Here is a 25,286-nt window from a genome sequence, read left to right on the forward strand (position 1 = left end):
CCCGGCGCGGGTCCTGCCGGGAAGGGAGCGGCGCGGCTCGGCCTCGCAGCCTGAGCGGCGGCAGCGCCGCCATGTCCGGGGGCAGCAGCGCCGGCGAGTGGTGCCTCATGGAGAGCGACCCGGGCGTCTTCACCGAGCTCATCAAGGGCTTCGGTGAGGGTCGAGCGGGGCCGGGCAGGGGTGGGGGCTCCGCGGCGCTGCTCCCGCACCGCTGGGTGCGAGCCCGCTGTCCCTGCCGGGCGGGAAGGGGATGCGAGGGCTCGGTTGCTGCAGGCCGGGAAGGGGATGGGACGCGCTGCCGGCGGCGAGCGTGGCTTCCGTGATGTCCGCGGTGCTGGCCCGGCCCGGCCGCCTGCGGGCACCGGAGAGTGCGGCCCCAGCGCGGCCTGTGCGGCCCGGCCCGGCCCTCGCCCTGGCACCTGTTGCTCTGCTGCAGGACGGCTCGGCAGGGACGTGCCGCGTAGGGTCGCGGCGTTCTTTAGGTTGGAAAAGGCCTCTCGGATCATCGGCTCCAACCTATGACCCAACACCACCTTGTCAGCCAGACTGTGGCACTGAATACCATGTCCAGTCTTTTTTTAAGCATCTCCAGGGACGGTGACTCCATCACTTCCCTGGGCAGCCCATTCTGATGTCTCATCAGCCCTTTTAAAGGAATTCCTCCGAATGTCCAGTCTGAGCTTTGCTGGCGCAGCTTAAGATTTAAGGCTGGGAAGGTGTTCAACTTACAGAGCCCCAGGAGTGAGAACATTCAGAGAAAGGGCTGTGCCTAAGCTGAGCTGTGGGGCTTGGCAGTGGCTGGGTAGCCTGCAAGCAGCTGCCTGGCTTTCTAGAATGTCAAATTTTGTGTTGATTTGCATTTAAAATCTTTGGTGAGACTGTGAATATATGGTTATTACAGCAACCAGGTTATTTTCAGCCACAGAACTAAAATTATTTTACTCCACATTTCATTGATTCATAGTTTGTCATGTCTTTTTCTCAGAAACAAAGTCAAGACATGCTTCTTTTATGTTTTTATTTAGCTTACAAATGAAACTTCCACATACTAAATATTTGAACCTTTTGGGCTGTGTATTATGCAAATGTCTTGATTGAGTGTATAGCATTTTTGATCTACTACCATAGGTCTTTGTCTGGAGACAGGTGTTTAAAGTTCTGCTTTGGGCTTGCTGATAATGCCTTTATAAACAGTGTTGTTTTCACTTAAGCAAAGGACATGAAGTGATCAGAGATATTTAAGCTCCTCTACTTCTTTTTTAAATGCAGCTCTCTTGTAAAGGCAGTATCACCGTCCACAGGTTCAGAAAGTCCTGAAATAATTTCTCTTCCTGTCTTGTTTGGTTTTTTTTAATCAAGGTCTGTTAAAGCCCACAGATGAGCTTTTCCATAGCCTGGATATACTAATTGTAAATGTTACATAATGTGTTTGTGTTTTCTTTCATAAGTCTTTCTTTAATGGCTGTGTCCCTTTTTGAATGAGTTAGTTGAAGAAACCTGTATTTTTTCCTTATTTCAGGCTGCAGAGGAGCACAAGTTGAAGAAATATGGAGTTTGGAGCCAGAGAACTTTGAAAAATTGAAGTAAGGCACATGTTTTTTATTCACATTTGTCTGAAGTCCCTGAAAGGATGTGTGCTAAACTCAGGTGTATTTTTGGTGGATCTTTTGCTTGGGGCTTTTTGTGTTTGTGTTTTTACCTTCAGTTTCAACAGAAGTTGGGTAGGATTTTGATTTAATGGAATACCTGTCAGTTAAATTGCTTTCCAATAATGCTTTGGTACTTAATCTAGCTCAATCATGTTTTGAAAGAAATGCTGATAGTAGCTAGAATGTGGAAGTGGATTTCTAGTGATTTTTCCATTAGTTTTCCTTAGAGCTCTTAACAAATTCTTGGGCGAATTTCTGTTCCTTGCTTTATCTCCCTCCCTCCTCACATCCCATGATCTTGCCTCTGTTGTCTTAAATTATTTTCCAGTACTTATATATCTTTGTAACTCGGTTTTCCTGCAGAACTACTTCCATATGGATGTCAAGGCAAATAGGCTTTTTATATCTGATAATGCCTGGTGTCATGTGGAACAATTTTGCCCTCATTAAGCAACATTAATTCTTTTAACGTTTTGTCCATGATGTCCATGTGCAAACATGCTGTTATCCATGTTTACATACAGGATTTTAAGAGGAAAATATCATTTATCCTGGACCATACTCTTGTATCTTGTGCAAATATCCCATACTTGTAGGATTAATTTTTCAAAACGTACAGGAATTGGTACAGAGGATGTACTTCTAGAATTTTTGACTGATGATATTTCACCAGCAACACCTGAATGGCAGAAATGTTGCCTATGAATTGGTTTATTTGCTGTCTGCACTATCAGAGCATTTACCTGTTTGTTCAGCTTTGCATATCCTGGGAGATGTGTGTCTTTCTAGTCCTGAGGGATGGCCAGCTTCCATCCTCCCTTCCCATTTCCACCTGGAGTATTTTACACAATGTATAAACACTGGAAGTGGAAGAATATAGAAGCATCTTTGTTTTCTAAACAGCAGATGTGTAAGTACACAAACTGGGAGTGGGGCTGGCCCAGCCTCATCCCCAGTGGGCACAGCTGTGAGCAGCAGGTGAGCAGCACTGACAGCAATGAGCCATGGAGTGCCCAGGGGCACTGAGCAACCACCAAAGGGAGCAGAGGGCACACAGGGGCAGTGCATCAACAGGAGGGCATAAAAGGCTGGGCTGAAGAACAAGAGGGAGGGATGCTTGCAGCCTTCTGAAGTGACATGGTGTTACTGTGTATGGGTTGAAGCTTTCTGAAATTGTGTGGTGATGCTCAGTGTTGTAGCTGTCTCAACTGTGACATGTGCTGAAGAGAGAATTCCACTGAGAGAATTTGAAAAAATGCATCTCAGATTTCTGGTCAGAGCTTAGGAAAAGTTTCTTGTGCACTTCAGATGTATGTTTGTCTTTTGTAGAGAAATCATTTGTGGCCTCTTTTTGGTGATGACTTTATATTTAACTTGATGAATAAGTTTTTGTCTTACTGTAGCTGAAGATTTTGTAAGAGCTGTTTCCTTTACTGATGGATTTTTGTGTTCTGGAAATACTAAATACAGTGCAATGTGTAGTGAAAGCTGTTTACTATTCAAGACATGCAGTCTAAAAGGCAGGACACATTTTTACCAGAAGAGAAAACTGTGTTTCTCTTGCTTGTTGGTGAGCTAGCTCAAAGCATGAGGTTTTGGGAGAGCTCCTCTTTGGGCATTTCATCTGTGTCTAGAAGGATTACCAAAACGTTTGTTCTTGTGTATGACTGACAAATGCTTTGATAGCTGTTTATCACTAACCAATTCAAATGAGAGTTCTGCAGCTATAAAAATTGCAGTAACCAGGAAAACTGGTCCTGAATTTTGAAAATTCAGTGGCTAAATGCTAATTCAGATGGGGTTTGTTTAGCATTTACAGAAAGAAGCCGGAATTGTCTTCTGCTTAGTTAAAAGAGCACATCTGAAAATTTCTGTCCAAGTTCCTGGTATTTAGAAAGAATTAACAGAATTACCATACCAGCATGCAGCTAGACTACAGTACAGATAATTTGAATATTTTTCATCAGTATTGGTGACCTTTTTACTGTAAATTTTGTTTTTCAGGCCAGTACATGGGCTGATTTTTCTCTTCAAGTGGCAGCCTGGAGAGGAGCCAGCGGGTTCTGTTGTCCAGGATTCCAGACTGGATACAATATTTTTTGCTAAGCAGGTATGAGAAATTAAGTAATTGTTTCAGATATGTCATGAAACATAGCTTTTAATACCAAAAAGAACCCTATTTTTTTGTTAATATGTACACAGAAATTAATATTTTGCAGAATCAACAAATTCTGAGAGTAGGAACTGTGTATTGACAAAGCAGATCAGTTTGATCTGTCAAGTCAGACAAAAATTGCAGCTATGGAAGAGTAAAGCTCTTATTTATTTGTCAGCCCTCATCCATAAAGTAACTCAGTCTTCTGCGCAGAATTGACTTGGTAAATGTTCTCAGCAGGATAAGCAAATTACTTCTTTTGAAACCACTTTCAACAACTTGTTGGAAGAAATTTATTTTGGTCCTGGTTTTATTTCTTACATTTTTTTAAATGCTCTGAAGCTGGGGCAGTATATGTAGGATAACGCTTTCCTTTAAGGGTTTGCAGACCATTTTGGCATGCGACTTTTAAGTATTCAAATCAGAAAGGTGAATTTAAATTAGAAATCACTGGAAAATTGTTTTTGCTGATGTAGTCCATTGTGTTTTATTAAATACAGAGTAGTACTGAAATTTTGTTTTAGAGTTAACAGACTGCTGTGTGCATTTTTTGCAAGAAAGAAAAGTGGGAGAAAGGGACCAGAATGAAAGTAGGAGTATTTAATATGGGTATTAATTACAAAATATTGACATCAAAGGGCAAATTATTAGGATTTCTGTGAAGACTGTTACATGGCCTGGTTGTTGGGGTGTTTAGGGTGGGGGGTTTGGGGGCTTTTTTTTTGGTTGGGTTTTTTCTTGCTTTATTTCCCACCACAGATGCAAATTTTGAATGTTAATTTCAGTGTACGAAAAAATCTCTTCACACTTCCAGGTAAAAGTATAGAAATATGGAAAACAATGCAAATAGCCATCCTGGCCACCCTGTACCTGCACTTCTGTTTCATTCCTTTTATAATCATGCTGTTGTGGATCAGCTTTTTCAATGCTGCTTCTCTTCATTCTTTCCCTGCTGTAGCTCTTGAGTTCTGCCAAGCACTGCCCAACATTTTTATGATGCAGTGATCAGTAGCAGTTTACTAATTGTAGTTTGGTAGCTCTCATAGACAATGGTTTAGGTTGTGAATTCTACCTAACCAAACTTACTGTTAGTAGCCCAGGGCTGTAGCTAAAGAACAGCCATGAGGCCAAGAACTCAGAAAATCCTTACTGTAAATTTCAAATGGTGGAAGGAGATCTCGATGCTGATTGGAATCTAGAGAGGGATTTTTTTGGAGGATGTTGTTTTTTTGTTTTAAAGTGAAGGTGAACTTTCCTTCACTCAAGGGGTTTCATCTTGTTTCCTGTGAGTAGCTGAAGTTGTCCTAGAATTGCTGTTCTTGTGAGTGCTGCAAAGTTTCAAAGTATTTGTCTGCTTGCTGCACTTCTTTTGCCTTCTCCACCTCCTTCCTTTTGTGAAGCTTGATACTGTGTTTAAAGGCAATAGCTAAGAGGAGCTTTCTTGAGCTTTAAGATGAGATTGCAGAATATACATCACAATGATGATGTAGGATGATGTTAGATTTGATAACAAGCCCCACCAAATTAAAGGCTAACAGTGAAAAGTCTTCTTTATTTTATATACAGTCATATTTTCACGTTTTCTTAATCTGAATCCTCCTTTTTAATTGTCCCTTTCCATTACCTGCTGCCTTCAAAGAGAGTATGTTGGAGTGACTCTTAATTTTAGCATGGAAAGCAATTTCTAGAAATATTGACTCTTACAATAGTACTGCCTGGTTATGCCACTTGATGGCGTGGAATAGATGTTTCAGAAGTCATTTGCAAAAAATTTAGAGTTAGTATCTTTTTCATTTTTTATTGTTATCTGTCAGTCAAGTGCAGTGGCTTTGCAAATTATAACATTCCTTAAAGACATCTATATGCTTGTCTTTCATATCAGTTCAGTTTTGCCTGGACTGAGCTATTGTGACTGAACAACTAGAAATAGGTACAGAGAAATTATTATTAAAAGTCAACAGAAAGAAACTGCTTTGGATATCTTGGAGGAGTCTGTTTAATACCAGTTTAGCTCTGGTGACTTTCACACCGAAGAAAGTTAACCTGGGTTAGAGATCCAACTTGACAAGCAATGTTTTAAGGACTTAGTGTTTCTTGAGCAAGTGTCTGATCCTATGATTTGTTGCTGATGAGAGCAGGGTGCAGTGAAACTCTGTGAGCCAGTGAAGCTCCTCACCCAGCAGTTTTCTGTGCATAGCATCTGGCCTGCTCTCTGCTGTACTATGAGATGTGTCTGTTCAGCAGGTGTGTACAGGACAAAACTGGTAACAGGTAAGTGAGAGGACAGGGGGTTCTCTATGGTAGTGCTGAAGTTACTGCACTTCTCACAACCACAGTCTGGATCCTTCTGAGTCACCCAGGAGCACAAAGCAAGATGAGCATTAGTATTGAATATTTGTATTGTGAAAGAGCAAGTCCTCCCAGCCATCGTGCCACTGGGTTCATGCGTATTTTTTATTTCCTCTGTATGTTTTAAGCCAAATTTTATGCTCGCTTTGAGGGTCTTTCCAGAAGACCTTTTTCTTCATTACAAAAGGGATGATATAGAATTACACTATGTTAATTTGTAGGCTGGAATCCCAGAACAGAGAGATTGGTTAGGGCAATTTTTATGACATTTAAGGCTATTGATCTGTTGATCTGTAGCTTCAAAATTGTCATGACACTGGAGCCTGAAAAATCTCAACAAGTCTTTGCCTCTCTTACTTTTCTTGCACATTTTCTTCTTTTAAGTGTTCCCGCTTGAAGACATTTGGTACAATTGCTTTTACTGCAGACATGTTTTCAAGCATCTTCCTGAATCCTGTCTGAGCACAAGGTCACTGTTAATATAACAAGAGTTGAGGAGAGGAGATAAATTTTGTTTCTGTTCAACTTTACTATGTTTTCAATCTTAAAAATTGTTTCATTGTGGGGAACTTTATTTAGAGGTAAAAGGCTACAGCTCTCAAACTGTCTAGTAAAACATCTTTAAAATTGCTCCAGGAAACACAGTTTTGGTAAGAAGCTTGTGCATGCTCACATTTTCCTCATTTCCACTTCCATAGTGATGTTGTAGTTCAATTCCAAATGGCAACTAGATCTTGTTCCAAGTTGTATCGTGAGTGTGTTGGGGGGTTGAATTTTGAACTCTGTCTTGTATGCATGCATATTAAAGGGGTGTTTTTTAACGGTCACTTTTATGTGCACTCATGTTAAATCTGGCCTCCCTGTTATGCCTAGGTGTGGTTTGGTCCTCTAGTTGAGGCCAGAGACCTCTGGATGATCTTACATACCCTTTGAGCTAGGATACATAGGCACCATGAGGTGAGTTAAGGATACGGTTTCAGCCTTAACTCAGAATTTCCTGATTTCTGTGTTGCTTCAGTGGGCCCTTGCTGTTGTTTTCACCCACAATGGATACATGATTACAGCTGCTCAATGTATTCAGCTCCCTGCCACACTCTTTGGAGAGAGCTGCATTCTCTGCTGAGCGCTGCAGATGTGTCTCTGGACAAAAAAGAATGCCATTGTTGCAGATCTGGAACTACTTCTGAGTTTAATAAATTCTTCAGCTTTTAGTATGGAACTCTTGGTATCCTCCCTTTCCTAGGTGCCATGTATTTATTTGATTTTGCATTGTCATGACAGAACATTAACTTCATTAATTGGGAATACCTTCAGAATGGGTGTCTTATAAATGATACTGTTAATAACAAAACTCTGGCCTCTGGTTATGTTTATGGCACAAATGGAAGCATGTGTATTTTTTTTACATGTCCAGGACTTAATTGATTTCAAACTCAAATGACCTTTTCAGATTTGGTAACATTAGGATAGACCAGATATCTGTGTTAAAGCTATGTTTGGGATAACAGATAACTTACAAGAAGTACAACTTCAAGACATGAAACAAATCAGAAAGAGATTTTCAGTAACTGAATATAGCTGTAGAAAGATTATGTATTTACTCCAACAAAATTTAAATTGAGAAAATTATATTTGGTTTCTAAACAAGAATAAATTGTGGAACTTTGTGCTAATGCTGAATTTTTCATGTTGAGCTCTGTGAAACCAACTGTTCTGTAATGATGGAATGTTCTGTAAGTGAATTCCGGGGATTTTCTGATTATACTACCAATTGCAGCAAAGGCTTGTCCACATCTTTTTTGGAAAAGCAAAATGCATAATCCATCAGGTAGAAGATGTGAGTCAACAATTTAAAGTGCTTCTGCCTAAAGTTGATCCAGAAGGTCAGATCTGATCCCTAGAGAAAGGTGCATGCTTGAGAAGTAATGCATCTTACTTAGAGAGCAGCCTAATCAAGTGGTTCCTTGGTTTAAGCTGAGCTTCACTTGGGGATGGGTCAGTCTTCTCTTGATACATTTCTGTGTATGTACAATACAGTTTTCTTTCAAGTATTGTAAAATATACCTTGAACTTTTGCCTACAGAATCTTTTAACTCTGAGTGTCTGCTTAAAGTTGGGGTCTTGAGTATTGATCAATCTAATACCTCACTATGACTTTCTGGACAGAAATATCCAGGCAAATGTTGGTATTTCTGGACAAATGCAGAAAATCCTCCTAATCCTCAAGTCCAAATAAAAATCTTTTGGGAACAACGTGCTTTTGTTATCATGTTACCTAAAAACAAAGAATGTTTTCTGCTAATGCTGAGGCACCCTGAGTAAGAGACACACTGGGAATGAGAGATGGGTGTCCTGAAGGGTTCTCTAGGTTGTGTGTGGAGCAGTGCTGGACTGGCTGTGTGTACAGATGGCACTGTGTCTGTGTGACAAATAAATCCCACACTTGCCTGCATTTGGTCCTGCAGTCACATCACTCTGCATTGCTCACCCTGCCTGCGAGCCACCACTAGCTAGAGATCCCCTTGTTCCATCTTGGTGCTCTCCTGTGTCATCTACATCCACACACTGGATTTTTATGCACATCACCTGCATTTCCTTCTATTCCTCTGCTACAGGACTGTTGTTGCTGCCTTTTCCTTCACTCCTGCCTCTCACTTGACTGAAGTGCTAGAATGTATTTCGATGATGTATTTTCATTTCAACAGCTGGAAGCTGTTGCCCTCAGATCCACATGTTTTTCAAAGTGTTTTCTAGCAGTCAGATTTTATTTAGCTTTGTCCCTGTATACTTCATCAGACTTGTTTCCTAACGTAGTTGGAATATAAAATACACTTGAAGGCCAATATTTGATGAGCCCATTAATTCTTTGCAAAGTCTAATTTTCCTTCTGATTTTATCTTCTGTTTCAAGCTTTTGTATCCTGCTATACAAAATCTCAGTAAATTTCCTTTCCTTGTTTTGAGGCCATTGAGTTGTCTGTAAAGAGAGCAACTGGTTGTTCCATCTTCATTTTTCAGCAGAATTAGTTGCCATTTAGTCCTGTCCCTCCTGGAATGCCAGGTATTAATTATCATTTACAAATACAATTTGCTGTAGTGATCCTGCCTTCACTGTAGCAGCACTGATGTCTGTGCCTTCTCTTGCTTCTCTATCAGCTTAATTATACTGCATCAGCTTCACCCACTCTCATCCACTTGAGATTTCCCTGCTTTCATCCTAGCACTACCTTGCCACTGTCTCTGCTAAGGTTTTTTAGTTGTATCTCAGAGTCTTCAGTTCTTTTTCCTGGGTTACAGTGTCATTCAAAGTATGCCATTCTGCTGGTCTGGAGATTTGAATTTTTCTGCTGCTGCTTCATTATTTCACTGCCCTTGATGGATTTTCCTTCTATGTCCTTTATTTTGCACCTGTGTATTCTAGCCCTTAGCTGGTGTACCTGCAGTTGGTTTAATTTTAGTTTTGGCTGCTGTAATCTGTACTGTATGTGTAGTTGACTCCTTTGATTACTGTTTAAATCAACTAGATAATATTTTTCTTAAATTAAGAAGTGTTTTATTATTTACCATCATATATACATAATCTGAACTGAGAACACCCTGAAGTATAGAAAATAAAATTATAATGTGGCTTTTAGTATTAACATACTAGGTTTTCCTTTGTTAGGACTAGCCTTGATTATAAAACAGGTTGGGTTTTCTCCTTTTTTTTTTTTTCTTTCTTCTTTCTTGTTGGAAGTGGTTTCACATTCATGACCCTGAACTAATTTTCATATTTTTATACAAAAGTCACATCCTCTCTGAAAGTTTTAAGTAGCATTTTCAATTGCAAAATAGTCTCAGAGACTCTTTCCTAACCTATAGCTCTCTGACAAAAAACTGCTAATATAAAGTCTTGTATTATGGCCTTATACCATTTGGTTTCAGTGCATTTAGTTAAATCTCAAATTATATTTAATAATCTTTGCAGCTTCTTTCTTTAAATACAGTGGTTTAGTTTGGTTATTAGTAAACAACATTAAAGACATGACTTTAATACAAAGGGGCTTGTTTATATTTTTTAAAAGTGGAATATTTAACACTGAAATGTAACAGTGTCAAACTAGAACTTTAACTTGAAAAGGATAGCTATGTTTGAGAAGTATGTTATTCAGCTAACCATCATTTAAATATCTACATCTTGGCACACTTTTATTAGTTTATCCCTAGAATACTTGAAATTTTTTGTCCAATAAAACCTTCTAATAACAATTTAAAGTTCCATAATGTATTTTATTGCTTTAAATTAATTTTTTTGACCTCTTACTCCTAGTAGGAGATCTGATTATTTGTAGGACTTTTCTTGGGGGAGTTGACTTTTTTTAAGGCCATAGATAACACAATTTGGGCAGCTTGCTTTGAATATTACTGTGTGGTTTTCCACAGGGATTCAAGGATTTTTGTCTTTCTTCTATGCCTTTCATTAATCACTTCAGAGAGATGGTGAGACAGTGGAATGATAGGTTTTGAGGACAGCTGTGAAAGATGAGTTTTATCAGTGAATTGTATATGACAGCATGCAGAGCTGATTTTATCATACCAAGGGCTTTTCTGTAGCTACCCAGGCAGCAAATCCAGTCTGTGTTAGGGTGCAGCTCTAATGTGAATCTGCATATAAAGTGTGTGTAACAAAAGCAAACACAGTTTGAAGTGAACTTTTATCACCAGTGCTGACCAAATTCTCTATGCTTTTTTCTAGGTCATAAATAATGCCTGTGCAACTCAAGCCATAGTAAGTGTGCTGTTAAACTGTGCTCATCAAGACATTCATCTAGGAGAGACCTTGTCAGAATTTAAAGAATTTTCCCAAAGCTTTGATGCTGCAGTGAGTGACCACAGATTTCTGCCTTTTGAGTGTCACAGTGTTACAGCTGTGGTGGTTTACAGGTATTTTGTTACTTCCTTTCAGATGAAAGGTTTGGCACTGAGCAACTCAGAGGTGATTCGGCAAGTTCACAACAGTTTTGCCAGGTAACATATGTTTTAAATCTGGCCAAAATTTGAGCAAATCCTTTTTAATCTCAGGGGTTTTTAAATTTTCTTTGCAGACAACAGATGTTTGAGTTTGATGCAAAGTCTTCAGCAAAGGAAGAAGATGCCTTTCACTTTGTAAGCTACGTTCCTGTTAATGGGAGGCTATATGAGCTAGATGGCTTAAGGGAAGGACCAATTGATTTAGGTAACATTTTACATTTTTACATCCTTTATTTTAACAATGGCTTTTTGCAATAAAATGGTCATATGTTATAGGCTCAAAGCAAATTATTTATTAAAATAAAGAATATTTTGAAAGTTTTCTGAATGTGTTGTAGGCTTGTACTCCCTGCAGTCATTTGTATTGTTTTAGTTTTGTTGGTCTGAAAATAGTTTTCTCCCTGCTTCCTCCATGTCTCTGACACTCTCTCTTTTCATTTAGTAATCAAATGATTAGGTCCTGCAATCCCTTCCAAAACCTTGATAGTTTTGTTGCAAGAGAGAAGTTTCAATAAAGGGACAATGTATACAGCTGACTCCAGACACATTTTTTCCATTATGTGGCTTGTGTTTACACTGCCCTCTTTCTTCTTAGATAGCAAGTGTTTCCCTAATGGTTTAAAAGAAAATAGCTTTGTTCTCTGTAAGACAGGCTTCTGTTTGTAATCTTTCTTGAGATATGTGTGCCCTGTTAAGTCTTGAAAAGTTCTGCACTGCCTATCATGTGTTTGTACTTTAGAGCCTGATACATTGTCAACAACATGTTCCACACTCCATTCCCAGAGTGTTTTCCCAGATTTGTTGACAATTTTATTTATGTTTAGGCTGAGCAACAGCTTGCTGCTTAATTTTATCTTTAGTCTGTCCAGAGATACTGTACAGTCTTCGGACCTAACAGTAACATCATTTGTGTGGTCACAAGATCATGAGTCTCTAAATTTACTTTAAGGTCTTGAAATTGCAAAAGAGGCATTTTCAGCTTAGGAAATCACCTGTGGGTATCCTGTCATATATCTTGAAATTAAGTTCTCTATCATATATCCTTTTATGGTTTTTCTTTCTGCCTGACTTTTAATGTTATATTGCATCCAAATAGACAAAATCAAGAGTTAATTTTAAACAGCTGTACCTGTCCACAGTGTTTTCCTTTGCTGTCTACTTCCGTTATTGTCATACCAACTAATTCTCCCTGTGTCAAAAATATTACGTAACATACTTTCCCCCACTTCATTATTCCTTGTTAGCAGCAAAACAAATGTTAGGTGCTTAAGCCCTTAAAATTTAGTTTTGTTCCATTGCTTTGGTCGCTGCATTATCTAACTATTTTCATTAATTAAACTACTTCCACCTCCTGAAAAACCACCTAAGTAATTTCAGACTGCAGTAGCTAAGGAAAAACTTGTTATATACTGTGAAGTAGCTGCATAAGCCTGAATTATATGAGTCAACTTTGAAATAAATTTTGCCATGATGTTGATTTTTTTCCTTTGTTAAATTTTGCAAAGATGATGAATTTTTTCTGTGTTTTCCCCAGGTGCATGCCATCAGGATGACTGGATAAGTGCAGTGCGGCCCGTCATAGAGAAGCGCATACAAAAGTAAATGGTCGTGATACCTTTAAATATAGCACCTTACCTATGCTTCTATGCTAGAAAATTCCTTTGTCTTACCTTCCTTCAGTTAAAGGATTTCTACTGAATTTCTAAGCAGTGGCACTTATGCATCATTTCTTTATGCATATCACTGTGTGACTTGAGAACCTGTTGCCCAACATGAGGCAAATGTGATGATAGATAAATCTCAAATACACTGTGCTGCTGAATAATTAATCCAAGTAGGTGGCTGTGTAGTGAAGAGAGATCCTTGAGTGCTCTGGAAAATAAGATTGTTATCTGTTACAGAGCTGTGGATCTTTGAGAGTGAAAGCTTAGAGTGTCATGACCATGAATAACATTTGCCTATGCACTTAAAATTATTGGGTAGCTATTTTGTCCATACAGCTGGTACTTAGAGATCTGAAGTTTTTCTTAGGTATTTAAGAATAGGAATTTAAGCTAGAAAAACATACTGTGGAACTTTGCTACTTCTTAACTCTGTTTCCAAACTGCAGTCCCAAATTTGTTTGGAATAAGGTTGATTTTATGCCATTTTTAGAAAACAATTCTAAGTTTTTGCTTGAAGACTTTTTTTTTTTTTTTTTTGATTAGCAAAACGGGACTATGGAGTTGTTTCTGGAGAATTTAACCTCCAAAAGGCCTGCTAGTCTAATTGTTGAATGTACTTCTCACACTGTGTGGAGAAGTCTCCAATATTTTCTAACATGTAATAGAAAGTAAAAACTATTGTGTGAAGCATCTTCTGTAAGTTCTGTTGTCATGCTTTCTTTTCTTTTTTGGACAGTTTCAGTATTTGTTTTGTGACCACAGACAGGAATAGTAAATTTTGGGGAGAGAAGGTAATTAGGAGTTACATATTGGATAGAGTTAATTTGTGGTCTGATTTTATTTTGTAACAAGATTGGATCTGTAGCACAACTTAATTTAATAGACCCATTTAAAATTTTGTTTGTTTCCATGAAATGAAATCAAGGAGTGGGCTTTTGAGTTGTCATGTTGGTAACTAATTTTGAAAGTGGGTTGTCTTTGTTGTTTTGTTTTTCTATTCCTCATTTAGATACAGTGAAGGTGAGATAAGGTTTAACCTGATGGCTATTGTGTCTGACAGGAAGATGATATATGAGCAGAGGATTGCAGAGCTACAGCAGCAACTGGCAGAGGTAGGCCATGGAATTTAAATTGCTCAAGTATTTCTCTGATAGTCCTGTGTGTTGGCTTTACTATTCACTTCCCTTCCTTGCTCCCAATGGAGCAGCAGCAAAAAAAGCAGGGAGTGATTGCTAGAGATCTGTCCAGCCCAGTGTGGGTGCCCTCAGTGCTGCAGCTCTGAGCTGAGCACTCAGCACAGTGTTGACCATGTCATTTTGACTTTCTGCCTTGACTTATTTGCTGCCGTGCTGGAACTGGTTTTTTCCCCAGTACCTGTTTGTAACTAACTGCAGAAATTCCTGGTATGTACCTATAATGGTAAACAAAACTGAATCTTTCTGTGATAGAAATACCCTTGAGACAAAACTTGCTTTTAAAAAAGTAAAATTTAAAAATGGAGTAACATCATCCATTTAAATTTTTGTTTTGTGGAAGGAGGAGCCTATGGATACAGATCAAAGTAGTAATATGTTAAGTTCTATACAATCAGAAGTTGCAAAATACCAGATGTTAATTGAAGAAGAGAACCAAAAATTAAAAAGATATAAGGTATGTAGTCTTTGCTTTTCTGATGAAATTATTGGTACAGTTGTAAGATCAAGTCAGCTTATATATATATATATGTGTGTGTGTGTGTGTGTGTGTGTGTGTGTGTGTGTGTGAGCTTTGCAATTAATGTGAAGGAACTGGATGGGGACTAGAAAATCTGTTCAGGTATATAATAATTCTGTTAATGCTTTTAATTTATTTTTAGATTGAAAATATTAGAAGAAAACATAACTACCTGCCTTTCATCATGGAATTGTTAAAGACTCTAGCAGAGCACCAGCAGTTAATACCCTTAGTAGAAAAAGTGAGTATTTCCTAGCTGATAGTATATTACTAGAATTCTTTATACTTTCTCTTTTAAATAAAAGAGCCCATGTCATTTATTTTTCCAAGTTCTCTGGCCAGGGACAGCTCCCACCACTCCTGCGACAGCCATGGCACAGTGCTGGGAATTCAGTCCCTCCCTTTTCCCTGCTCTTGTGCTCATTTACTGCCTTGGGTTTCCCCTTTCTAAGGTATCTGGCCATTAACATTGATTTACTGCTAAGATTTGTATTAAAACTTAAATAAATAAGCATGTCTGCCACTCTGGCAAGGTTATTAAACTGGTCAGGTACTTGAATTGTACTCAGCTCTGTGCTGGTGTGCCCTTATTCTTGAGTGCCAGAGGCAGGATCCCTGATTTGATACTCACTGAGAGAAGCTCTCTGAATTAGTACAATGAAAAAGAGCTGTGTGTTATTTAATGAATTGGTGGTAACAGATCTTAATTCTAAATCACTGAATTAGATGCTGTTCTGTTCACTTCAATAAGTGGTAACAAGTGGCAGCCTGATTCAGAATTAACTAATGTTTTGACAGAAAGTTGTTGGCCAGTATTGCTTCTAAGTTGTCCCCTCTTCTTGCCCAATCTGTTTCTTAAGTAAATTCATAAGGAAGAAAGTGCCAGTTCCTTACCAATTTGAACTATTTATCATTGATATAAGTTATGAGAATCTGTCTGCAAATATTTTGACAGGAAGTTCTGTGGGGTTTTTTCCCATTTATTTGAAAGATCTAAACCATTAAGATCTTAGTTCATTTCAGAGTTCAGTTTTGATCATCTATATGTCTGAATGTGGTGTTTTCTTGTGACATAAAATGTTTCCTTAAGGAAGAGTTTTTCTGTGTTAAATGAAATTGGTATGGAAGTATAAAAAATGAAGGTTTAAATAATGTTTTTAAAATAGTGCTTTTCCCCTACAGAAGTTACCTAATCTCAGTTTCTTTTGCATAATTTATTTAAACCTGCTTTTGTTCTTAAAAGGCTTTTTAAGCTAACCTAGTAAAATAGTAGTAGGATGCTTCTGAAGGGACCACATTTACATTTAAATTTTTCTTTTTCCAGCATATTTTTAATATTCAGAAATGTAATGGGTAGTTATTCAAAGCTCAGAATTATCTTCATCTTGTCAAAGCTTGACATCATCTTCCCTTCTTTCCTAGGCGAAAGAAAAACAGAATGCCAAGAAAGCTCAGGAGGCCAAATGAAGATGACTTTGCAAAACACATACAGTTACTTGCTTCTGATATTATTTTCATGACAACAAATAAAGCTTTTCATAAACTTCAGTTTTTGTCCAGTGCACGTTTGCCAGTTGTAATGGTTTGTCTTGTACTGTTTGCATGGGTCTGACTCTTCCTTCCCTTGCATCTTGTGCATGTAGTACTGCTGAGCAATGTATAGGTTCTCCTGGTCACATTCAGTATTTAACAGTCTGTCTGAAAGCTTGGGAAGTGGACCCAGAAATGTGCAAGGAAAATGTCCCCATTTTGTCCCTCTTGAACATAATAATGATACAAATGCCAGAGGTATAAGTATAAGCATGAGCTTTCTTTGCTCATCCCTACTAACAGTTACAATCCTTTCCAGTTGTTCGGTGACATAGCCTGTGTCTTTGTTTTTATGAAGTATGCGTCTAATTTTTTTACAAAATGGAAAAGTATTAATTTAGCTGTAGAAACATTTGCAAAGGCCAGTGTATAATCTCAAAAGAACTGCATTGCTTTAGTAGAAAAGATAATAAATATTCCCATTTTTATTTTGGCAAACTTTTTTCTGTGGTATTTTATTATGGGACAAGATGATTAGGATATGGAGGTCATCAGCCTTGTGACTTGAGTATATGCATTCTAAATTTGAGGTAGAAAGAAGGCACACTAATGTTTTGGGGAGTTAATATTCTTGGATATAAGGTATTCCTCTTCTGGAGTATGTTCAATATGTCTTCAAAGCACTGCTTTTTCTTTTTGACTTTGAAAAGTAATATAAGGAAAAAGGTCTATGGAAGAGTATTGTTGATAACAACATTGCTGTGGAAGATGCTTGAATTGTGTCCCATGGACCAAAGGAAATACCTGGGGAATGGAGTTCACTGGGTGTCCTGCAGGCAGCATGTGAGCTGTGAACTGATTGTTTTGGTATGGATGGTTAACAGGCCATTGCAACTATACACACTGCTTGAATTACTCACTGTCAGTGAACATGTGTTTGTTTAGAAACTTCCAGTTGCTTCCTAAAAGACTTGAATAAGAAAAAGAAAGGAAAAAGATACAAAACATTCTGTTACCTATGGTGCTTTGCATATATTGCATATATATTTATATAAACAGGATAAAATTTTGGCTGAAGAAGTAAAACAGCGTGCTCTTCACTGTTGGAAGGATCTCCTCAAGTCAATGCTGTGGCTGGAAAGGTAAGCTCGGTTTTAGAAAAACCTGACATCCATATCTCTGTTTGGTACAAAATTGATCAGGTTAATGACAACATAAACTCTTGTGAGAATTTCTTACTTTAGTAATTTACTGCAGCATTATGGTCCAAGGATATGGAAAGACTCTTACAGTGGAAGAGACATTTCTGCTTTTAAAACTACATTTGAAACTCCATTCCAACCTGTTGAAAATATTGGTCTCTCTTTTTAAGTGGTAGCCTGATGACTCCTGCTGCACCCTGTCATCCTTGAAGAACTTTTCAATTTGATATTAGATGTCAACTTAAATTTGTACTGAAGTAATTTCATTCTCTTACTGGTGCGCTTCGGCACAAAAGGAAAAGGAATTTTACTGAGGAAGATGATTACTTCTGTAATTATCAACAAATTTTAGTAGCATTTTTTTCAGAAATTAGGAAACTTATATTGCAAGCAATCTTTATGGATTTGTGAACAGACAAAGGATGGATGTAAAGATCAAATTTTAACAAAATTTGTTGCTCTAATGTGTAAGAGAAAAATGCCTAGTTTTTTTAAAAGGCTATTTAATGTAGAACATTTCAAAACTAGTGTTTTCTGTTGTATTATGAATCTTTTTCTGATCAAACTTGTGGCAAACTTTTTACTTTTTTTGCCAAATTTGTAGAACCATTTTTTCATGTGTGTCTTGGCTTTAAAGGCAGTAATTTGTATATTAGGACAGTGTCACATGAATGCAGAGCTGGACAGGAAGCTGATCCTGGCTAGGCTGGGATACAGTTCATTTTCTCCTTGGTAGCTGGTGCAATGCTGTGTTTTGGATGAAGCATAAGAAAAATATTGGTAACAAACTGATGTTTTCAGTGGTTGCTAAGCCTCCCACCGGGCCACAGTCTTCTCTCAGGCATCCCCCTAGTCTGGCATGGAGCTTCTCCATGGCCTGCAGGTGGAATGCAGACCCTGTAGACCTCCATGGGCTGCAGGGGCACAGCAGCCTCACCATGGTCTTCTCCACAGGCTGCAGAGCAATCTCAGTTCCAGCTTCTGGAATACCTCCTGCCTCTCCTTCTTCACTGCCCTTGAATGTCTGCAGTTTCTCTCACATAATCTCACCTTGCTTTTCTCTGGCCACAATTACAACTGCACAACTTGCTTTTCTTTATTCTTAAATCTGCTATCACAGAGGCATTACCACCATTTTGAACTGGCCCAGCCTTAGCCAGCACCATCTCCATCTTTGGAAGTATCAGGGATTGGTTTTGCCAGACACGGAGGAAGCTTCCAGCAGCGTCTCACAGAAGCCACCCCTATAGCCCCCATGCTACCAAAAACCAGGCCATGCAAACCCAGTACAGCTGGTTTCAGCCTCTGCCTCCCAAACCTGGTGAGTTTTAGCAGCTACACCTGAGATCAGTGAATGACTGTGTTTGCCCTCAACTGTTTTTCAGTGTTTGACTAATCAATGTAGGGTTAGAAACAGTTTTATCTTGTCTATTAATTATGCAATTAAGTGCATACATGCCTATGTGCTTCCTGTAGAAGGAAGTCCAAGGAGAAGGTGAGGTTTGTGTATGAAAATACAGGACACTCCTTTTCTTTCCTTTTTTATTTTCCCAGAGCACTATGTTAATGGAAACAATGATAAGAAAAACAGCTGCCTGGGAGAGTCTGTAATAAACTGACACATAAACAACTTTCTGAGACCGAATTGCTAAAGTTCAAATACATTCCGGTTGCCAAGACTAAGGATTTCAGAAGGAATGTAAGTTATTTTATGGCTCATATTTTTCATGCAGGTAACATATGTCTGCCTAGCAATAGCAGAAATATTGGGGAGAAACAGACTGGAGCTACTGTGGCCTTATGTACAAGAACAAGAAGTTTCCCTAACTGCAGAGAGTGTGCTTCTCAAAATAGCTGGCATTTGTGAACAGGCTAAGACTTGTGCGTTCCATGTGCCTCAATGAGCATATAAAAAGAATCAATTCATCTCTGAGAAATTGATGACACTTGCTAAAAATAAATGAGTTTAATACCTCAAAAATGTATACACAATGTAAGCTCTGTCTGTGCTCACAGGATGTTCTGATCTTTTCCCTGTTTTTTCTTTAGCAATGGTATCAGTAGCTTATGTAGAAAAATAACATCAAAAATAGCTAACTCACTAAACCACAAACATTATCTCTTTGTCTGGTAATAAGAGCCAGTTCCAGGATTCCTAACTTTCACTCAGCTTACGCATTTCCTTTAGTGATTTTCCTTTTTCTTCTTTTGTAAATGTTGCTTCTTCCACCTGCTAGACTCAAAGAAGAGTAGGGAACATCATTATGACATGTCAGATTACAAAAGCCTTCAAGAGCGCTTGAAAAAAAATTTTTATAAACAATAAAAAGATAGCAACTTCTTTTTACAAAATCTGTCATCTTCTTAGGAAAGTTCAAAAATAGAATAATTGAAATATCAAATTAAAACAAAATCCTTAAGTGTTAGGATTAATAATGTAATTATTGATGAAAATTTACCAAAACCAGAAGAACATACACAACAGGAACAAACTGTACTTTACATTTACAATGCAGAAATTTCAGTGTTTCCTGCTGAAATTGAACTGCTAGAATGATGTGTAACAGCTTTTCACCAGTACAGTAATGAGAGGAAATGGAGAATACTGTGCTGAAAAGAAATTTAAAATTGGAGGAGGAAATTCTTATTAAAAAGGTGGGGGTTTGCATGTGCACCTGACAAAGAAGACATGATATGTAGAATCTGGTAAAAGACTAACAGAAATTACCCTACAGCTATGATCTCCAAAAAATAATCTCAGCCTACCTAAACAAATTGATGGGTTTTCACTGAAAATAATATTTTTAACTGTTTTCCCAGCATATGCTGCAGCTACATATAAAAAATGTATATTACATATATATATATATATATATATATATATATATATATTTGTGTATTGTAAAATTGATTTTTGTTTACGTATCTCTTTTGAAAAGGCTCTGAGGAGTTTAAAACGTCTCTCTGCAACTTTCTGAACAACATAGTTTTTAAAATAAAATCTCTGAGAACTGAGATGTGAATAAGCAGCAGTTCCTTGAGATGCACACTAATATAAAAACACCTAAACATGCTTTATGCAATTATTCATGTGTTAGGATTAGCTAAGGTTGACCCTTGATTTTCCTGTGGAAATTGACAGTCCTGTCTTGTATCAGGTGTTCTCAAACCAAACCAGTACCAAACTTGGAGTCTTTATGGATAACACAAAGCAAGGATAATTCCAGGAAATTATCAGCACATTTTCTTTTACTGCAGAAATGTGATGTGATTACAGAGATGTAAGACAGTCCTACCTTTTACATGTGGAAAGAGTGCTTTCCCTGGGAAATTTGATTGGTAAAATTATTCAGATGGCACTTTAGTCATAATGTAATTACAGTAACTTGCATGAGAGTGGAGGATGCACAAGGTCTAGTGGTTGGAACAGAAGGCCAGGCCATTCCTCATGTTGCCACTCTTTGCTATGTGAACATGAAAAGTTGCTTAACCTTTACAATTTAGCTTACTCTACCAAAGGTAAGCTAAATGGGTTTACATGCAGCTAAGCAAAGGTACTAACTGTATCGCCTTACCTGTCTCTCATTTTCTCCCAGCTTTATAGTACATGTGTAAATCTGCCAGAAAGGAACATAATTTACATTTATTTAGGTGGTTTTCAGCTTTATACACACATGCACTGGAATTCTTATAAAATATAATTGCCTTAATTATCATCCCATATATGTTACCTTCCTAAGCTCATTAAGAGGCTGCTGTAAAATGTGATGCAGCAATGCTATGAAGGAAAAGAACAAATTTCAACCTAAGTACCACTGGAGCAAGGAAAAGAAATAAGGGGTCATACTTCTGCTTGTCTGTTGAGACAGAATAGAAAAGGAAATACAGCAAGGAAGTCAAGTGCAAGATAAAGAGGTGGCAGCTTATGGCACTTGGCAGAGGCTCCTGCCCCTGCCCAAGGGGACTCAGAAGCCAAGGAGATGGTTACTTTGGCAGAGGGCACTGGAGTGATAAGGATGTGGTGTGGTACTAGCTCTGCTTTGCTCTATCTAGTAGAACTACAGACTTGCTCTGCTGCAAATTCTTCTACTTTCTGTTGCTTCAAAATTTTTATCCCAAAAAGAGAGGAGATGTGCTGAATGACACTAGAAGGTCTGGGATTGGAGCAAAGCAGGCAATGACAGGTAAGCAAAAAAGGCACTAAGGAGGAAAATCTGGGGCACGTACTCCTGAATCAGCATTCTGCATCCCACAACACCAGTGGGACACGGAGGATGATGAGATGGGATGGTTAAAGAAGTGAAACCTCTAAGGAGAAATCATCAAAACAAAGTTTCTTACCTTCCTTATAATTTCTTCTTTTTCCACAGCAGCTGCAGTCACAGGGAATATTTACATACACTTTTGCATTCCAAGTAGGCGGAAAACACAAACATTAATAACTGTACTGATATTCTACAAATTTATTATGAACAGCATCAAAAAACTGTAAAGAAATTTTTAAACAAATCTGATGTTTGGTGGGTTATATAGTATTATTTATTTGTGCAAACTGTGAATTTGTGAATGCTTGGGAGAGAAGTGTTCAAGGAGGAGCACTCATTTTACACATATGGACTTCACGTTCCTTTAGATCCCCTAGGCTTTTTTTATACATGGGAAATGAAAGCCTTGTGTGTTATGTTGGAGATACTGAGCATGTCCACAGTGTAAGGCTGTATTTTATTATTTTATTATTTTATTATTTAAAATAAGCATATAAATCTAGCTCTAATAGTTGCATCTGTATCCCATGGGCTTGGATGACATTCAGCATGCTCTCTAATGAACACTGGATTTGTTTTTCAATGATTGTTGGATGGATAGTCTTCTGCTTTTGTCAATGGAATTTTATAAAAGTGCAGGAATTTAGGTTTTGTTAACATGATGGTCAAGCACATACAAGTGCTAAGGATGTTCTTTTTTATTATCTGGGGTTTAGAATTTTCACTGTGTGAAATAACAAGGACATGCTTGCAGCCACCTGGAAAAGTATTTCATTCTTGCCTTCCATTCTGATAGCACAGGTTTCAAAATGAGAATTTTTCCTTTATCAGCTTTACAAGTCACATTGCTAACTAAAATAGCAAACTGAAACACTGCCAAGACGTTTAAAAAGTACACATTTCTTTTTTTAAAGACAGCTATCCTGGTACCACAGTTCTAGAGCAGTTTTATATGGAAGGAGTAATATAAAAATGGAATGGTGAGATGATACCATTTGACAGTTAAACTGGTATTTTAGGTATTTCTCTCAGTCATAGAGGCTAAAATGGGGAGTCATTTTTAATGTATAATTTGAGGAACATTACTAGTGTGGCCACAAATGGCAGATTTTAGAACCATGCCTACACAGTATCTCCTTTTGGATAGGAAAAAGAGAGAAAGGATTTGAAAATTGAGACTATATGCGGTAGAATAAAAACTAATTCCTGTGGGCTGTTAAGAACATAAAAGAAAGAACAATGTACATAAGTGGAGATGAGTTATAGCTGATTTAATGATAAGCTGGAATGATATTTGAAAACAGTAATCCTGCAGACAAATAACACTTTGTGTTTCAAACGCTAAAAGCAGTGTATCACACAGGAAGAAATGCTGCGTAACTGGGGAAGGCAGACACTAAAAATAATCTAAGTTATCTAGTGGCACCAGATCCCAACAAGAGAACAAGCTCATCTACAAATTCCTGAACTTTCAGAAAACATAACAAAGAATAAACATTAGAAAAGCCTGACTGATGGAAGTCTAAAGTGGGGTTTGAGAATTAAAGTGTTCATCTGTGCAGTGTTACATAATAAGAATATGTGATTTCATATCCCACTTCTTTAAATATCAACTATGTATTACTGTGGTAACCTATGCTGTGCTACTGAAACTTGTTGTTAGCATGTTCCTACTGGCAATGCAATTAAATGTTGAGGGAAAACATAAACTACATGAAAAATGAAGCCTTTCCACAACACAGGAACCAAAAGACAAAGTGGCAGAAGTCCCCAGACTGGAATATTAAAACCCAAACTGAAGAGAACATCAGAACAGTGTACAATCACTTGCTAGGAAGTAACAGGATTCAGGCCCTGACCATTTCTAGCTTCTGTAACATTAAAGCAAGGTTGCAAAGAACACCTACCATTTTAGCTATTCCTAATGCCATCTGCTTCTAATCAGGACACTGACAACTCCAACAAAGTTCCCATTTCTACTGTAACATTTAAAGAGGAGTCTGCAAAAGATGGCAATTATTGATTGAGAAGTTTCTGTGGTACAGAATATCAGACTGGTTGGAAGCACCTTAAAGCTCATCTTGTTCCAAACCCTGCCACAGGCAGGGACAATTTCCACTAGATCACGTTGCTCCAAGCCCTGTCCAGTCTGGCCTTGAACATTTCCAATTTACACTTATTTTCTAATAATAATAGAGATTATTTCTCTAGTAAAACAGATAGAAATAATACTTTTAGTTACTAGCACCACATTTCTTGTAAAATTAATGAAAATCTGTCTATGGTCAGTACAAGAGTCAGAAATAGGAGCTGAAGAGTAACCTTGCCCTATGTAGCTTTTCCCTGTGCGTAGGAATTTCTGTCTGCCTGTCACAACCCAGCTTTCTTTTGCAGGCCTGCTCTTGAGTCCCTGGCTCCGGGCATGGCTAATTCTGACTTGTCAATGCCCTATTTATATTGTGTTTCCAGGTCATGCAATGCTGCACTTCAGATGTTGGACTGACAATACACTGGGTGCTCCTTACAGTGTTATGAAAGGAATAGTGCAGGATGCCCTGCACAGCATCCCACACAATGACATCACAGCAGGATTGATCCCACAGAACCTCCAGCTGGGCATAGATATGATAAAATAGACGGGTAATAAAACAGGACCACTGAATACCATTCTTGGTCTTTAATTTAAATATAGCTTAGTATTCCTTAATATTTTACACCATATTCATGTTCTCATAAACAGGCAGCAAGTGGATGTTACCTTGAAATATCCCGATGCTAAATAATTAGCTCTTGCAACAACTTAAAACTGTCAGTACGCGCTTAGTAAATGCTGGAAGTCAAGTGACTGCAAGACATTCTATAATTGCGTTTTAAAATTTCTTCTGAAATTTTAAAATCCCAACTAGTTCTGACTGATAGAGGAAAGCTTGGAGGGTCGCCAAACACTTTACCTGTGGTGTTGGTTAAAGCTAAGAATGATTTGTGTCCGGCAGCACACAAAGCTACGTGAGACCTTCTCCAGCACCGAGTCTATCTCTACGCCTTCACTTGGGACGGCGGGCAAAATCCCGAAAGCTTTGCCCTGCATGGCCACGAAAGAGGGAACTTAATTTGTGTTATTTTTCCCTGAAGTAAGGAAAGTAACCGGCTTGAAGCAATAAGGTGCGGTGGCATGAGGCAACCGCAGGGTCCGCCAACAGAGGTTCCTGAGGGAGAGAAAATGGCGGGCGGGGGCTCTCAGCAAGCTCCCAAAACACAGAGCGGTCCCCAGGAGCCACTCAGCGTGTGAAAAGCCTCGACCTCCCACCCCCGAGCCCGCTAACTATGACAAGAGGAGGTGAGAGGGGGGGAAAAAGACCCCACCTGAAAGGAGGAAGGCATCTGACATTGGAGACCGTCCCTGACGGAGCGCGAGGTACCCTGCCCGAGACGGGCGGTAGTTCCCCCGCCCTGCCCTTACGGGCTCTATGCCGTGACTCGGCTATTTCTCCCCGTCCCGTCCTGTCCCGTCCCGTCGCGTCCCGGTTGCGGGGGAAGACGGGCGCAGGAAGGGGCGGGTGGTGCGGAGGGAGGGAGGGAGGGAGGTGGGCGGTGAGCGGAGCAGTCGACGCACAAGATGGCCGCTGCCGGAGTGGCAGCGGGGCGGCGGCGGGCGATGGCGGCGCTGCCCCGGGGCCCGCGTGTACTACTGGAGGAGCAGCAGCAGGGCGCTGTGGCAGCCCCGGTGTGCCGGAGCTGAGGGGGCCGGTG

The 25,286-nt window shown here is 38.9% G+C and overlaps 1 protein-coding gene and 1 long non-coding RNA gene across 7 annotated transcripts; one reads left to right on the forward strand and one right to left on the reverse strand.

Moving 5' to 3' along the window:
• The first annotated feature begins 11 nt into the window (after positions 1 to 11).
• On the forward strand, positions 12 to 16,087 carry UCHL5 (ubiquitin C-terminal hydrolase L5). 3 transcript variants are annotated; one of them, XM_009088450.4, is made up of 11 exons: positions 12 to 153; positions 1,520 to 1,583; positions 3,654 to 3,759; positions 10,888 to 11,013; positions 11,098 to 11,159; positions 11,237 to 11,367; positions 12,697 to 12,760; positions 13,836 to 13,938; positions 14,363 to 14,476; positions 14,682 to 14,780; positions 15,962 to 16,087. In XM_009088450.4, the coding sequence occupies exons 1-11, from the start codon at positions 72 to 74 to the stop codon at positions 16,004 to 16,006; spliced, it is 996 nt and encodes a 331-aa protein (XP_009086698.1). In that variant the 5' UTR covers positions 12 to 71; the 3' UTR covers positions 16,007 to 16,087. The 3 variants fall into 3 exon arrangements, with proteins under 3 accessions (XP_009086698.1, XP_030082277.1, XP_030082279.1); XM_030226417.2 differs by having other exon boundaries at positions 13,887 to 13,938; XM_030226419.2 differs by lacking the exons at positions 12 to 153; positions 1,520 to 1,583; positions 3,654 to 3,759 and adding an exon at positions 7,027 to 7,110.
• Positions 14,793 to 25,128, reverse strand: LOC127059847 (uncharacterized). 4 transcript variants are annotated; one of them, XR_007778067.1, is made up of 3 exons: positions 20,847 to 25,121; positions 16,874 to 17,039; positions 14,793 to 15,957 (listed from the first exon to the last, which is right to left on the reverse strand). It is a non-coding gene; the product is annotated as an uncharacterized LOC127059847 (long non-coding RNA). The 4 variants fall into 4 exon arrangements; XR_007778069.1 differs by lacking the exon at positions 14,793 to 15,957 and having other exon boundaries at positions 16,232 to 17,039; positions 20,847 to 20,888; positions 21,613 to 25,121; XR_007778070.1 differs by lacking the exons at positions 14,793 to 15,957; positions 16,874 to 17,039 and adding an exon at positions 19,213 to 19,504 and having other exon boundaries at positions 20,847 to 20,888; positions 21,613 to 25,121.
• Between the last annotated feature and the right edge of the window lie 158 nt (positions 25,129 to 25,286).

The sequence above is a fragment of the Serinus canaria genome, chromosome 8 (assembly GCF_022539315.1).
Source record: "Serinus canaria isolate serCan28SL12 chromosome 8, serCan2020, whole genome shotgun sequence".
In the NCBI taxonomy this organism is placed as follows: domain Eukaryota; kingdom Metazoa; phylum Chordata; class Aves; order Passeriformes; family Fringillidae; genus Serinus; species Serinus canaria.